Source organism: Ambystoma mexicanum, chromosome 1q (assembly GCF_040938575.1).
Source record: "Ambystoma mexicanum isolate Mex_15411 chromosome 1q, UKY_AmexF1_1, whole genome shotgun sequence".
Lineage (NCBI taxonomy): Eukaryota > Metazoa > Chordata > Amphibia > Caudata > Ambystomatidae > Ambystoma > Ambystoma mexicanum.
The window spans coordinates 800,141,502-800,157,953 of record NC_090922.1 but is presented as its reverse complement, the minus strand read 5'-3'; the positions used below and the strand labels follow the sequence as shown (position 1 = coordinate 800,157,953).

The window sequence follows — 16,452 nt, the reverse complement described above, 5'->3', positions numbered from 1 at the left end:
TCACGGGCCTCTGGACCACCATAAGGACGGCAGACTGAGAACAAGAGCCCCTGGTTGGGCCCCAAGGGCGGCGGGGGCACACACCAGCACCGGATCTGGTGGGAAGGACCGGAGTGGCTGCACCCAAGTAAGAGCGATAACCTGGGACCCGGGGAGCGGAGTGACAGCCCTGTGGTGACCTTCGCATGAACAAGGTTGGGGGAGACGGGGTAATCAAATGAGACCGGTGGAGGAATATGGGTGCAGGAACTCTCCCCCCTCCGATCTGAAGCGGTTGAGACCATAGAGGAGCTTCCCCCCTCGGCATCATCACCAAACCTATAGTATCTGGGGAGCCAGGACACCCGCCAGGGCTGCTACACACCGGATTCTGCTCCTGGGACCGGATGGGGCGACACACGCTCCGAAAGATTACGGTACAAAACAAAGTAGATAGGTACACCATGTCTGTTCCGGGAACCCCCCCCCCCCCTGCTGCCACGGATCACGTTGGAAGGGGCACTCCAGCTAGCGAAACAAATCAGGCACTGTCACTAACGGACATCAAGACCGCCATTGGGGAGTCGAGGACATCTGTGGAATCCAAAATAGATGGCCTGTCCTCAGAGGTCTCCTTCCTCCGCCAGGACTTGCGGAACCTGACGTCCTGGGTGGGGGAAACAGAGCAGAGAATTTCAGATGCCGAGGACACGACCAAAAGGATGGAGGAACATCTGGGGCAGGTGGAGAAAAAACTCGCCACTCTCGAGGCCCCGGGCCGACGACAGCGAAGGCCGCTCCCGGTGCAATAACCTCTGCATCCTTGGGCTCCCGGAAAGGGAGGAAGGACCATCCATGGAACTCTTCCTAGAAGGGTGGCTCGCAGACCTAATGGCCCCACTCAAGCTTTCAAAATTCTTCTCCATTGAAAGGGCGCACAGAGTCCCGACATGCAGACCCGTGCCCGGAGCACCTCCAAGAACGGTAATTGCTAAGCTCATGAATTACCGGGACAGGGACACAATTCTGCATATGGCACGCGCAAAGAGCCAGATCACTTACAACGGGTATAAGATAGGCTTTTTCCCCGACTACACACGAGAGGTCCAGAAAGCCCGCCAATCGTACGACTACATCAAGAGGCAGCTGGCATCACTGAACATCAAATATGCACTGTTCTTCCCAGCCACCCTCAAGCTGCACCACAATAATATAGTTCATGTGTTCCAGAATCCCAAAGAAGCATGGTACTGGCTGGAGACCCAGGTTCTATCCTCACCAAGATCCAGAGACCACACGCTGAGGAAGGGGAATGGCTACACCACCCCGACGCGAGGACAAACACCCATCCCAAGCATGGAGGGCACAGAGGACACCTCGCCCAGGGAAAATGAGAAGGCTAACGAGACATAAGGTACTGGAGGATACCCATTGCCACAGATCGCCCGAGGGAGGGTGCACACGGCTCTCCTCTTGTTCCCTCCTACGGCATAGGCAGGAGATGCACAACCTGTGCGAAACGTGCAACTAAACAGGCGGCCCGGTACGGGCGAGCGGAGCAGCAACCTGAGCCCCGGGGGATCTCCCCTGAATAAGTTCTCATTGTTGATGGTTTTAAGTTTGGGCAACAGGTGCTTCCGTTTGGGGGGGGGAGTACAGGGTGGGGGGAGTTCACGGGGGTTGGCTTTCAGGCACCATAGAACTTGATGCCATGATAGCAATTGTTATGGGCGCCAGTTGTGCTGTAACGAGGGATCCGGTGTTTGGGAGACCGGAGGTTGTTTTGGTTTATGAAGTGCATTCATTTGGTGGTGACGGGGAAGACACTGGCTGGGCTTTGGGGGGCGGAATGGGGGGTCACACGGAACATATGGCCCTCCTTGAATGCCGATTGGACTCCAAAACAGTAACGGGCCACAAACAGGTCGGTTGTCCCTGCTGACCTGGAATGTGAATGGCTTGGGTTCAAGCATCAAACGAAAGTTAACATTGCAGTACTTTAATAGACACTCTCCGGATTTGGTCCTCCTTACAGAGACCCATTTGGCTGGGACGGAATGCAGGTTTTTTAGGCGATCCAATTATTCGCAGTCATACCAGGCGGGATTCTCGAAGAGCGCCAGGGGCACAATGGTACTCTTCCATAAACGCACCCCCTTTCTGGTTGAAAAAGTTTGCACTGACGTGGGGGGCCGATATGTCGCAGTGTTGGGTAACTTATGAGGAGAGCGGTGGGGCTTCATCGCGGCATATGCACGCCCTGCGCTCACAAAGGACCTTTTTCGAGACCTGCAATTGATATTACCGGAGGAGGAGGCAGACGTATGGGCCATAGGGGGGACTTCAATGATGTAATGGAGGCTGCCAGAGACATGTCACGCAGGGGGAACACAACCTTGGAGTGCCCGACGGCACTCTATAGCTTCGCCGACTCCACTGGGTTATTAGACACCTGGAGGGTTTACACACGAATGAGGTGGAGTTCTCATTCTACTCCCATAAGCATAAAACAATGTCCAGAATTGATTACATCCTCATCCCCCGGAATGCATCCCACAGACTCACATCCGTGGCCCTACTGGCCAGGGGGATTTCAGATCACTCCCCCCTACTAGTGACCCTAAAGGGCAGACACCAGAAGCCGGACACCAATTGGCAACTGAGCACACACTACTTGGGGTTCCCCGAGATAGTTGAGGGGTTAACAAATAAGTCCAACGAATACTTCGAGCACAACGAGGGGTCCGTAGATTGTCCAATCACAATCTGGGAGGCCTATAAATCCGTGCTTCGGGCGGAAGCCATTTCCTTGGTGACTGCCCACCGGCTGAACCACACTTGCGAAATCACTGAGGCTAAGGGACAGGCCTCCGAACGGGAGGCACAATTTTTGGAATTGGGTGATGTGGCCTCAATGGAGGCCCTGGAAACAGCACAAGAGACCCTAAGTAATTTGGCCTTAGACAATGCTCGGGCCTTTTTGGAATTGGTTGATGTGGCCTCAATGGAGGCCCTGGAAACAGCACAAGAGACCCTAAGTAATTTGGCCTTAGACAATGCTCGGGCCACCCGCTGGTCGATCCCAACACAGATTTATGAACGTGGGGACAAGGCGGGGAAAACACTAGCCTGGCTGGAGAGGAGAGAACTACGCAAGGGGTATGATCAAGCGATCGAACACCAAAAGGGGACCTATTGACGGAGGTCTCCGACATAGCAGACGCCTTCGCCAATTACTACGAGCACCTTTATTCCCCCCCGGGTGGGGATACTGAGATCCGCCGTCTGAACTTCCTCGACACGGTTGATCTCCCACGCCTTACTACACAACAGAGGGAAACACTGGACCGGGAACTGACAGAAGACGAACTGCAAGCCATGCTCACACAACTCCAAACCGGGAAAACCCCAGGACCCAATGGGTTCCCAGTGGAAACCTGGAAACGCCTCCGCGGTTCTCTAATTACACACATGCATTGCATGTTCCTCCGGAGCAGGGAAATGGGCTCCCTCCGGACCTCCAGGAAACCTGCATCGTAGTACTGCCGAAACCGGGAAGACCCCCTGAGCAATGTGCCTCATATGGGCCCATTTCATTGATAAATGGGGAGGCCAAAATTCTAGCCCGAGCACTGGCCAACAGACTACTGGGAGCAATCAAATCTCTAATCCACCCGGACCAGTGCGGTTCCATGCCAAATAAGTCCACACACATGAACCTACGCAGACTCCAATTGGCCCTGGATCATGCCCCTGTGATACCCGACCCGCTAGCATTACTAGCTGTCGACTTTGAGAAAGCATTTGACTCGGTGGGATGGGAGGCCCTGTGGGACATCTTAGACCAAATGAACTTCGGACACGGTTTCATCTCCTGGACCAAGCTCCTATATGAACCCCCCTCGCAAAAGTCAGGGCTAACGGCAGACAATCTAAATTATTTCCCCTTGAGGTGAGTGACTAGGCAGGGTTGCCCCTTTTCTCCCCTGCTGTTCCTCCTCGCAATAAAGCCACTTGCGATCAGGCTCCGGGGGGACGGTGGATGGTCGGGATTCGCATGGCCCAGGGGGAGGGAAGACCGGGTCTCACTGTACGCAGACGATCTCCTCATCTATCTCAGCAGACCAGTGGTCTCATGCCCAGTGGTGTCCAGAATCCTCACGGACTACCAAGGGTTCTCCGGCCTCAGAGTGAACACCCAGAAAATGGTGTTCTTCCCAATCCAGGGTGGAGCAGGTGCGATCCCTGACCCTTGTCCATACCCGGTTTCGGTTCGCGGTTTCCTGTACTTGGGTATGCGGATTAGCGCCTCGCTGGAAGAGTTCCTCCAACTGGACCTGCAACCGGTCCTTGAGAGGCTTGCAGCAGACATATCCCACTGGCAAGCCCTACCATTGTCTTTAATGGGTAGGCCCGCACTATTTAAGATGTTGGCACTCCTGAGGTTATTATATGTCCTACAGAATGCCCCACTGCCCATTCCCACAGGATTCTTTAAATCAATTGACAGACACATACAGACTCTCCATTGGGGGGGGGGACAACCCAGAATCGCTTTCGTGACACTAAAACGTTCTATTTGGGAGGGAGGGATAGGGCTACCATGCATCTGCACATATTATCTAGCGGCACAGAATGGGGTGGTAAACGACTGGCTGCATGGTAACAGCACACTCCCCCACATTAGCCTGGAACTGTCTGGCATGCACCCGCTCTCCCCCCTCCAAGTGCCGAATGCCCACCAGGATGGAACGGCCAAAATCCCACACATGTCACTCCACATCCGCCGTACATGGGAAGAAGCGCACAAACACGTAGGCTGGGGTTCTAGGCCTACATTGGCCCAACCTATCTGGCATAATACACATCTTCCTGAAATTTGTAAAATGGGCCCCCTGGGAAACTGGGAAAGACTCAGGATACCCTCACTGGAACAGGTGATCTGGGGGGGGGGGGGTGCACAGTCGAGTTTGATACTCTCAGGGAATGTTTTAAACTGGGCCTGGGTGACCGCTTCAGATACATGCAACTGGTCCACGTCATGAACACACAATTCCTGGACCTGGAGGAGGTCCCGGCTTGCCCCCCCCTGGAAACCAACATCCTTGCGGAACGCATCCCCTCCAGGGTCACCTCCACGCTATACCAGGCCCTCAACTCCTTCGGCACTAAAGAGCTCACCACACTGAAGGGGAAATGGGAAAGGGACATGGGCGGGCTGGAGCAGGAGGAATGGTTGGAGGCCCTGATGTTCCCTCGCGAAATCGGTATTGAGGCGAAACTTCGCCTGATCCAGCTCAGGATACTGCACTGATCCTATTATTCCCGCACCACACTGGCTAGATGGAGTGGGAAGGATGTGGAAGCCTGCATTAGATGCCAACGCGAAAGGGGCACCTTTTTCCACACAATCTGGGAGTGCTCAATGGTATAGTCCTTCTGGGTGGGGTGCATGCGCACGATCTCTGCAACAGTAGGATCCCAAATACCGCTGGACTCAAAGTTGATACTGCTTGGGATATGGGGAGAACTGGGCCTCACTAAGCATGAGAAACTGTTCACGGCCATGGCACTGGGGGCGGGCAAGAGACTAATCGCAGCAAACTGGGGATCAGCTGCAGCACTGAGCCTAGTTCGATGGTCGAACAAGGTCACCAGGTGCGCCTCTTTGGAGCTGCGGATTTACACAGCAAGAGGCTGCCCACGCAAGTTCCAAAAGGTCTGGGGTAAATCGTTGGACGAACAATGAAGATGCCCCCCTTCTTTCTCTCCCTTCTCTCTCCCCACTTTCCCCCCCAACTGTTACCGCCAGTGGAAACCTCCCCATCCACAGTTAGGGTGGACTCGGCTGTAAAGTGACTGTATACACCATTGAATTAATTGCCTTCTGCTTAATTTCTGTATGTATGATTTATGCACTTGTTAAACAATAAAATGTGTTGGAAAACAAAAACAAACAAAAATAGCAGAGATTGGTTTCTAAGTGGGGGATAGTGATTGGAACCTGTGTTGCGCCGAGTTGTCTGGCTTCCAAGAAAAACGTGTTGCCCCACAGCTATCCCCATCACTACCCAAACCCATCAGAACCCAGACATCCACCAGGTTCCTTATGGAATCTATAGTGCTTCTTACATTCACTTGTAATAACGTATTCTTAACTGACATATTTGGATCCAAAGATATCTCAACTACTACATCCCCCAACGTGATGGTGTAACTGGAAGTCTTTTAGACTACTGACTTCGACTAGAACTTGGTTCCTCCCAGTGGAATTACACATGATTTATCCAGGTTAATATTAAATCTAGATATTAAACAAAACTGGTACAACTATGCTGTTGCTTTGTTTTTGTTTTTTTGTTTTTTTTTAAATGTAGCCTTTTCCCCCAAAATGACAAATAAAAAGCCACAAGCACTGCAATCTGGATATGTTCAACAGAAAACGTACAAGACAGCAATTGAATGACATAAAAAATAATAATAATAGATCACGTTATAACAACCCATCAAAGTCAGTTACATAGATTATCCAACCTCTGTAGAATTTTCATGTAAGGAGTAAACTGTTCTTGTATGAAGATCGATGTGACCTGCCATCCACATTTATCCCATGATCGATAAACTGGACACGGATGGCAAGCAAGAGGTGTCATGGCTCTAGCAAATAAGACACGAGGAGGCCAACCTTCTTTCTTGGACCACTCCACTCCTCTCATCCATAAGGAACAACCTGCCTTGTAAGGATGTTTGACATAGTATGGCAAAGCAAGCCAATCACAAATGGTAGGACCAGAATTCATGGCCTCTACACATTATTTGAATAAATCCACTGTACTTTTCGGCACCTAGGTAGTCAACGGCTGTTGTCCTTTTTACAATGGAAGTCATCTTTAATTGCGAATCTGAACAGCCATCCCTAAAAAATGGGCCTTTATGCCTGATGATCTGCCCTTGTTCTAAAACCGTTTTTGCTTTCTTAGCCATGTGTCCTAGCCAAAAGTTCCACTTACTTTGTGAGGCTGAATCCTTTTTGCATCTTTGCCAAAACCTCTTTCGCCTTACCCTAGCTGAATTCAGGTGTTTGACTAAGTGGCCTCACTCATGCTGGTATATCGATCGATTGACAAATTCTTCCGAGATAACGCAACTACTCTTTCACCTGCTTTTGGAAAGGTCATCAATGCTTTCGGAAGTGCAGTAATAGTTATATGTGATGGAGGCTCAGCTTCACTTGTGCTCACTGAGTCTTCATTTCTCTTTGTTATGTTGGAGTCGCCCCTCTCAGTACTTCTTGCCCCCCCCCTCCCCCTGTTGGGCATGCCCTGTCACGATTCTTGCTTGTCCATATTTCTCCGCCTAGTGCTGTTGCTTGCAGATGTTTTTGGGATGCCTCCCAACACAGGTGCTGCACCTGTGTGAGAATGGCCTTGCAGTACCCCAGGCCAAGTTGCTATAAAACGTCTTGTATCATTTTGGCATCTATCCCTCTGTCCATTCCTGCCACTTCAGTAGCCTTTGTGGGCCACTCCACCAGCATTTTGCTCGTCTCCATCATGATGTTAATGTTAAGCTTAATGCTGATAGTTGATGGCTATCTCTTTCGACCTGGAATTGCTGGCCACAACTGCGCTTTCCCATTTGTGATTACCACACAGCGTCTACACCTATTTCTGGTACTGGTGCAGCCCTTCGAGTAAGCATGGCATTTCATAGCACAAAGGTGAGTTCTTGATATCTAAACCCATCCTGCAATTTTGTATTGCCCCCGGAGGAATGTTCTTTGGTAGCTTCATGACTGGGTCCATGGTTATAGGTTTAATTTATGAATACATCTACTCTTGCCTGTAACCTAGTAACAGTTAAAACATGGACAATAATTCCAGTGTATCCCTTTTCAGAGCTCTGAGTGGTGCGAGATTAATGTGTTTGGTTGCGTTAATATGGAACGCGTTTAGATTGCTAAGGTAATTCACGTCTTTACCTGGTTCCTTTCACTCTCACCACCTGTAAAGATATATATGCAGCCAAAACATGGTGACAACGTGCTCCCAATGTGGAAAGACGTTCTAGCAGCACACCTGATTTGTAAGGGCTTCACTGGGACCTGCCGAAGGCCAGAATAAGATCCCAAAACATGAGAGTATATGTTCTTATGTAGATCAAGATGTGAAGTGAATTGCAGTTTCTTCAGTCCTTTTTAACGCATATGTTCCCCAGATTTTCAACCAACTTTGGTTATGCTGTGGTCTACCAGAATTTAAACCCAGAAGATATTTTCTTCTTTTCAGGGTGAGATTCGACGTGGGTACTCACTGGCAGATGGGTGTAAGCGTCAGGGCGTTCGACACGTGGTGTTTCTTGGGCAGCACCATGTCCACAGGCAGTACGGCCTGCCCTCCAGACATATGGACGCAAAGGCCAGCATCAACGACTATATGAATGAGATTGCCCTGCCCAAGACCGAGGTCATCCTGCCTTACTTCTTCGAGGATATTCTCCTTGCGGTGAAGCCATCTACAGTGGGCCACAATGCTTACAAACTCGGTAAGAGAAAATCATTGCTGGGCTGCAAAGAGGGTCATTGTATCACTCCTAGATAACGAGCACCACTGATGTTCTAGCAGTGTTCTCTACCTGACCTCTGCACACACAGCCTTTGGCCCCAATCCTTACCTGCACTAGCGTCTACTGGGACATCTGCACCACTCTGGCAATGCACCATAAACATGTCCTGGATCCCGGTATTCCTGCAACAGGACTCATGCACAGCTCTATCCAGGCATCCCTTTCCTTGAGCAGCACCTCCTGTGCTAAGGGTCAATGTGTCTGCATTATTACATATAGCAACCCCTGATATTTGATAACTTCCTGGGACCCATAGCTTGTCCTGCCATTAAACCCAAGCCCTGGGCTGCAGCTTCTCCACAGCTAATCTAATACTGGGATCCTCACCCAGAGCCTCAGTCATGACCTGCAGGGTCTCCTTCTAATAACCGGCTGGAACCCCATAAATCTATTAGCTCAATGCAAGCATGGCCTACACCCCCTCCAACTGGTCCATGCCTTGATGGTACCGCGTCCATAGGTTAAAGGGAAAAAATGATGTTCGGAGATCAAAGAAACACAAAGGCTACTCATAGGAAGGAGTGTTCACATGGCATCTGTTTCATTTTCTAGGGAATTAAATAGATGAATGCAAAGGTGCTTTGTATTAATGGTTACATGGGCCTTAACGCAGAGGTTGTGATGAAATGTGTCCCCCTTTGGACTGATGCAGTCTCATGGTCTCTCTATGCAGCTCTCCCCATGGGAGACACCGGTCTGGATGGTATCAGCCTCACGCAGGTGGGACCGGTTGTGGCCTCCATTATACACAATCCGCGCCGCTGGATCGGGAAGAGCTGCTCCATATCTGCAGACCGGCTGACGATTCACGAGTATGCGGTCACCTTATCAAGGCTGCTGCATCCTGCACAATTCAAGGATGATAGGGTAAGGCGCCCAAACAGGGCATTTTGCAGAACGATGCCAATGGCAAGGCTCTGGCTACATTGCATCAATGTGCTGTAAGGATCCCCCAGTGTTAATGCAGGGTTAGAGAAAGGTTCTTTGTTCTAGCATGGATATGTGGCAGTTATGACTTCTTGGTGCTCCAGGAGTCCCAGTCTTGCATGGCTTCCTTGGTGTCTTGCATCTGTTGGAATTTCTCAAGGGCCCTTTGGAGGAGCACGTGTATTGGAGCTTCCTTTGCATGTTTAGTGGCAACTGCTCGGGGTTCCTTGGAGTCCGATCTCTATTGTGATGTGTAAACGTTCCTTCATTTGTATCTTGTGTTTTTGTGGGACTAGCTATCATTTTTCTGATGTCCTGCACTTACTAAAAGTTTCTGGGAGTTTCTTATTTATTTGAAATTGCTGCAGATTCCCTGGTACCTAGTGGTAATTGGGATTTGCTAAATGTTTTAGGCCCTCATTTTAAGTTTGGTGGATTGATTTTTAACTGGAATAACTGCCTATGCTAAAGGCTGTTTCTGCATGAAGCAATTCCAGGAACTATAAGAAATCCACTGGATTGTCGCTAATGGATAATTAATTACAAAAATATCACATGCGATATTTCAGTAAATCCGCTTATCTTTCTTTAAATATAAATGTCCAGGCTCATTTTGATGATGGACATATGTCGTGTACAGTTGCGGATTACATCACCTAAGTACATTTTTTAAATGCACAGGAGTATCAATTCTGACCCCCTCTTTACAGTGGATAGAAGGAGATGATGGCCATCTCATAAGTATACTTCCCCAGCCCCTTTCTTTGTCTACACGCAGCAAGTGCTTTCCCACATTAAAGGAAATGGCGCAAGTTTCCTTTCAAAATGGAAAAAACCGTGAAACATCAGTTGGCTTTCTAATATTTTTTCTCCATCTCTTGGGTGCAGGTAAAAATTGCACTACAGTATATGATGCATTTCACTTCATATTCAGGCAGTTTCCTTATGGAATACAACATGAATTAAATTCCCTGTAAGCCAAAAAGTGGCTGGAGGAATAAGACTGGCCCTCATTACAAGTGAACTGGTCCAGAAGAAAGTGCCAGTAACAACGGTTACCAGGCCACTCCGAGACTGCCGGTAGAAAAATCACTGAAGCACCGGCACCGTTGCCTTCAGTGTTCCGCCGCTTCCCGTAATATCCCGATACAACCGGGATATCGGGCGGCGGAAAGGGTAAGCCGAGGGTGCCGGTGAGGCGGCCTACCAGCAATCTCGTAAGGAGGCCCAGTATTTCCCAGTACCAAATACCACCTGCTTTTACCATTCGAGCACACTCAAAAAGAGGGCATTGGGGTTTTCAACAATACTTTATTAGGGGTTTATAAATGCAAAGATCAATATTCACAAATACAATGAAGTTAGAGCATGCATGCACATATGGTGTATCCAATAAATACGTTCTGAAGTATGCCTCTCATGCTTGAGCAGCTCGACTGTGAAGCTTTGATGCTCTTAAGTTTGAAAGACTTTCAAAAACTTGGCACTTTCTCACCGGTCCCTGGGGGTGGTGGGTGGTATGTGGTGTGTGTGTGTGCGTGTGTGTGATATATATATATATATATATATATATATATATATATATATATATATATATATATATATATATATATATATATATATATATATATATTACATGGCCATGGTAGTGGCCATGTAGTTATGGTTAAGTTGGTGTTTCCATAGGAAGAGCACTTTTTGGGCTGCTTATAACTTCGCTCTCCCTGGACGAATCCTCACCAAACTTTGCAAAAAAAAGTATACGGCCCACTCTGAATGATTCTGCAAAGTTTGGTGATGATTCGTCCAGGGGGGTAAAAGTTATAGGGGGGGTCCCAAAACTTCTGTTTTTTCCCATAGACATAATGGGAAAAAAATGTGCTCACGCCTACAGCCCAAACCGCTGGACGGATTTACACCAAATTTGTGGCAGGAGCGGCGGCTTGGTCCCGAAAGCGTGCTTTGCTTTATTTCGTGTAAATCCGTCCAGTAGTTTTAAAAAAAAAAGACAAAAATGTAAGTGAAAAAAATTAGTGATATCTGTGTTCGCTTCGCGGACACACTTCCCTGTTCGCTCCACGGACAGGACAGTGATTGGGCAAGCAGCTTGCCTGATGTCCGCGGACATCTAACGTGCTCTCTCATTGGATGCGGTGAAAGCGTGCAGTGCGTCGTGGCTTCAGAGACGCCCGCCATCTTTGTTCCTCGCATGAGAGGCTTTGTCAGGTCAGCAGGAGCGGGATCTGCCGCCTGCACAGTAAGTCCCCCACCCGCGCTCATGCCCGTGTCTGTCTCCTGTTCCTCCCACCCCCCGCTCATGCCCCGTGTGTCCTTCTTTTCCCCCCCACCCCCACTCATGCTCCGTGTCTCCCCTGTTCCTCCAGCCCCCCGCTCACGCCATCGGCACACGGTGGCCAGCGGAGGGCTGAGGAGCGGGATCTGCCGCCTGCACACGAACTCATGTCTGCTCATGCCCCGTGTGTCACTCCCCTCCCGCCCACCCCTGCTCATGCCCCGTGTGTCTCTCCCCTCCCGCCCACCCCCCGCTCATGCCATGTGTGTCTCTTCCCTCCCGCCCACCCCCCGCTCAGGCCCCGTGTGTCTCTACCCTCCCGCCCACCCCCCACTCATGCCCCGTGTCTCTCTCCACTTCCCCCCACCCCCCGCTCATGCCCCGTGTCTCTCTCCACTTCCCCCCACCCATGCCCCGTGTGTCTCTCTCCACTTCCCCCCCACCCCCCGCTCATGCCCCGTGTGTCTCTCTCCACTTCCCCCCCACCCCCCGCTCATGCCCCGTGTGTCTCTCTCCACTTCCCCCACCCCCTGCTCATGTCCCGTGTGTCTCTCTCCCCTCCTCCCCACCCCCGCTCATGCCCCGTGTGTCTCTCCCCTCCCGCCCACCCCCCGCTCATTCCCCGTGTGTCTCTCCCCTCCTGCCCACCCCCCGCTCATGCCCCGTGTGTATCTCCCCTCCCGGCCACCCCCCGCTCATACCCCATGTGTCTTTCCCCTCCCGCCCACCCCCCGCTCATGCCCTGTGTGTCTCTCCCCTCCCGCCCAACCCCCGCTCATGCCCCGTGTGTCTCTCCCCTCCCGCCACCCCCCTGCTCATGCCCCGTGTGTCTCTCAACCTGCTCATGCCCCGTGTGTCTCTCTCCCTCCCGCCCACCCCCCGCTCATGCCCCGTGTGTCTACCCCTCCCGCCCACCCCCCGCTCATGCCCCGTGTGTCTCTCTCCACTTCCCCGCACCCCCCGCCCCCCCGCTCATGCCCCGTGTGTCTCTCTCCCCGCTCCCCCACCCCCGCTCATGCCCCGTGTGTCTCTCCCCTCCCCCCACCTCCGCTCATGCCCCGTGTGTCTCTCCCCTCCCGCCCACCCCCCGCTCATGCCCCGTGTGTATCTCCCCTCCCGCCCACCCCCGCTCATGCCCCGTGTGTCTCTCCCCTCCCGCCCACCCCCCGCTCATGCCCCGTGTGTCTCTCCCCTCCCGCCCGCCCCCCGCTCATGCCCCGTGTGTCTACCCCTCCCGCCCACCCACCGCTCATGCCCCGTGTGTCTACCCCTCCTGCCCCCCCCGCTAATGCCCCGTGTGTCTACCCCTCCCGCCCACCCCCCGCTCATGCCCCGTGTGTCTACCCCTCCTGACCACCGCCGCTCATGCCCCTCCCTCACACCCCCCGCTCATGCCCCGTGTGTCTACCCTAGCAGTGCACGGTGGTGGCGCGAGTTATGGTTGCTTAACTTACCATAACTGGCGAATTTCAGGGGTTTTTCGGTTTTACTTTGAACCATAACGTCCCTTTAACAAAGTTATTTCACTGAATTTCATAGGTTTATAGTAGTGCAACTTAACCATAACGTCCCTTTAACAAAGTTTTCTTACTGAATATATATATAAGTGTTCTTGGGGAGAGGAAATTACTGACGGGCCCATTGGTCAGTACTCAACCCCCAAAAACTTGTAATACAAGATAGCTGCACCGTGTGAGGACAGGGTGCAGGACTTACATACTCCAGCACAAAAAAATACTAGGGACTCAGTAAGTTGGCAAAGGGAAGTCCGTTGAAGTCCGTTTAATGATACATACATCAGCTTATGGAAATCAGCAGCATCGCAAACACCTGTCTCGCCCCGACTTCCTCGAACTTCAGTACAACAGCCTCTTTTATGGGCAAACTTCGTCATCAATGACGTACACTTCTATAAAAAATCATCATGCAATATAATTGGTTAGGAAAGGTAACTTAAGTATAGGTGTTATATCTGTATATGAAAATAAGGCATACGGATTGGATAACTCTTATCGGGTGGGCGTCTATGCCCATCCCTCTACACCACACGTGATTGACGTCACTACAAGTACAACGTCTCATTGGTTACAATGTCTATAGGACCCTAGATTACATGGTCCCTTGTGATTGGGCAAGTTACACCCCTAAACATAAATCTCCACTTTCAATTAGCAGCATGCAGAATAGACACCCTGGTGCCTGGTGTCCCAAGATTCACCCTGCCTCCCTTCCATCAATCAGTGGTTTAGGGCTATGTGTCAATTAGTTGGCTGGGTATGGCCTTTGATCTGTAGTCTCTTATCAGGAAAAGTTATGGCACCCTCTGGTTCTGAATGACATCAGGTGGTGGTACATCTTCGCGCCTATCTGGTCACGTGTTGGTCCACCGTGAATCTGCTTCAGTTCTCAGTCTTTTCGTGCATTTGATTCTGTGTTTGCTTGGACACCTGCATGGGCCTCTCTTATCTTGACCTTCACGGGCGGGCTGGCGTGCTCTGAAGTAGGAGCCTCGTGAGCTCATGCTCACCTCCCCTTCTCTGGTTGACCTCGATTTCCCCGGCATGAGCCATCCTTGTTAAGTTTTGATCCCGCTCTTTTCCTCAGCTTGGACCTAGATGTGAAACTCAGCCAGTTGGGCCTGGGCCGCCTGGGCTTTCTTCTGCACAAACAAAATGGAGTCGCACGTGTACATTGTGCTGTATTGAGGTAGACATATATAGTTGGCGCATGCCGCTCTATTCTTCTACTTAAGCATTGCAGGCGGTATCGATTACTTAGCATCTTGCGTTTCAAGCTTATTTACACAAGTTCAATAAGGCGGTTGCTTCTGTCTTGTCTCATGGCACCATTCTCATACGTTTTCACAGTGTCTCTCCCCTTCGTCCATTACAATTCTCCTCGCAATTGTTGATACTGTCATGCATAGCTTTCAGTAGCCACTTCTGGTTGTTCTCAGGGCTGCCTAGGCCCTTAGTCTATTTCCATTGGCCTTCCATTAAGGCCTTTGTGGTCTCCTCGTGGACAGTCTGTAAATACTTGTCATTTCGTACCAATGGCAGGTACGGTTGTCTGATTGGGTACCGTACTGCCCAGGGTTGCCTGGTTATGGGCATTTCAACAGGTATTGATCTTCTAATGTACACAGGGCAGCGGCCCATTGCCGCCCTTTGTTGGTTCAGCTGTTCCTCGTACGTCACATACCACGGCGAGTACCGTACTGGCAACTCGCACTGGGGGGCGGGGGTGCATGTCATATCTGGGACCTCCTCTGCACTCCCCCCTCTGGTCGGTTCATCAACCATTCCTACTTCCTCCTTTATATTCAATTTCTTTGATTCCTCAGCTTCTTGCTCATCGTCTCCTGGGTTTACACAAGATGGCGTGAAAGTATGTAATTTTGGTGTCCATATCTTTATCACCCCTTTCAAGCTTCCTGCTGTTTTCACATGCTCATCTTTGTTCCAGGTCATCAATTCAATCAAATCAATGTCATCGCAGAGGTCTTCGCCGAGTTGCCTGGGCACAGTGACTCAAAGACCAATGCTCCCGCCTCAAGCAGTCATTGACGAAGAGACCTACACGTTATTCTTTCGAATCATTGAGGAGTGCCCAGAACTTGTCGGGAGGACCATAGATACACTGACGTTCATCAGAGATCCCCGAAACAATCATTTTCGGGGATCTCTGCCTGATTACCTTCTTATTTTCTGGAATTTGGATGAATTCTGTGACACTTGTTTCTCTCCCTATGAGTGATGGATAAGTCAATGTAACTAATTGGAAGTAGGTGAGTACATCCCACTTAAGGCTTCTGCTGGGGTGTACCATAAGTTTGTGAACAAAGTCTTTATGCTGGGTCCTTCAGGATAACAGTTTCAGTTCTCAGGAATATCCGGTTCTGTTGCTTACCAGAGTCTAAGAGTTCTTTGTCTACTACTCTGTGGCTCTACGTCTTTAAGTTACCAGTGTCACTGCAAAAGTATGCAACCTTTTCCTTTGCCGTGCGACTTCAGCTGCATATTGCGTTTGTTTGAAAAGTCTTGTATCTCATTCAGTGCTTAGAGAAAAGTTCAATGTATAGCCACAGTTTTCACAGCAAGCTCTTCAGTTTGTCTTTTCTGCTTGTGCGTCCTTCTTCCTCACCCTAGACCTTGTCTGCACGTGCTGTGGTCCTTCCCCATTGTCTGTAGCTTCCACGGTGGATGCAGTAGGAGCGCCTTCTCCTATAAAGGGCTTGACGTCATTCAGGAAGATCCAGCTTGTTCTTCCTTGGAGCTTGACAGCGGACGGGGTGCAGTCCTCTACGATGAAAGGGCCATTAAATCGTGGTTCGTCCCATTTCTTCCTTGTAAAGTTCTTCACTAGAACTCTGTCCCCCGGGAAGACAAGGGGTGCGCCTAGGCTGAGAGCTGTGCCTGCATCAGCATTGTCTGTTGTGGTTTGTGCTGTGCTGTCCCCTTTCCGCCGTTGCTGCAGCTGGCCTGAAATGACAGATATACTAGAGGTAAGACAGTCAAGGTAATTCTTCATTTCTGCTCCCAGAACCTCCCTAGTGGGCTGGGCATCACATCTAGCTCTATTTCGGGGGGTAAGAGGGGTTCTCATCCTTCTACCAGTGATAATCTCGT

At 50.6% G+C, this 16,452-nt stretch overlaps 1 protein-coding gene across 1 annotated transcript in view; it reads left to right on the top strand.

The window, feature by feature from the left end:
- Nucleotides 1–16,452, top strand: part of LOC138536679 (nmrA-like family domain-containing protein 1) — a 215,223-nt gene that overhangs the window by 127,447 nt on the left and 71,324 nt on the right. The window contains exons 4-5 of the mRNA XM_069641394.1: nucleotides 8,268–8,523; nucleotides 9,278–9,471. Of these exons, the coding sequence (XP_069497495.1) occupies nucleotides 8,268–8,523; nucleotides 9,278–9,471 (450 nt within the window). The remainder of the gene's footprint in view (nucleotides 1–8,267; nucleotides 8,524–9,277; nucleotides 9,472–16,452) is intronic.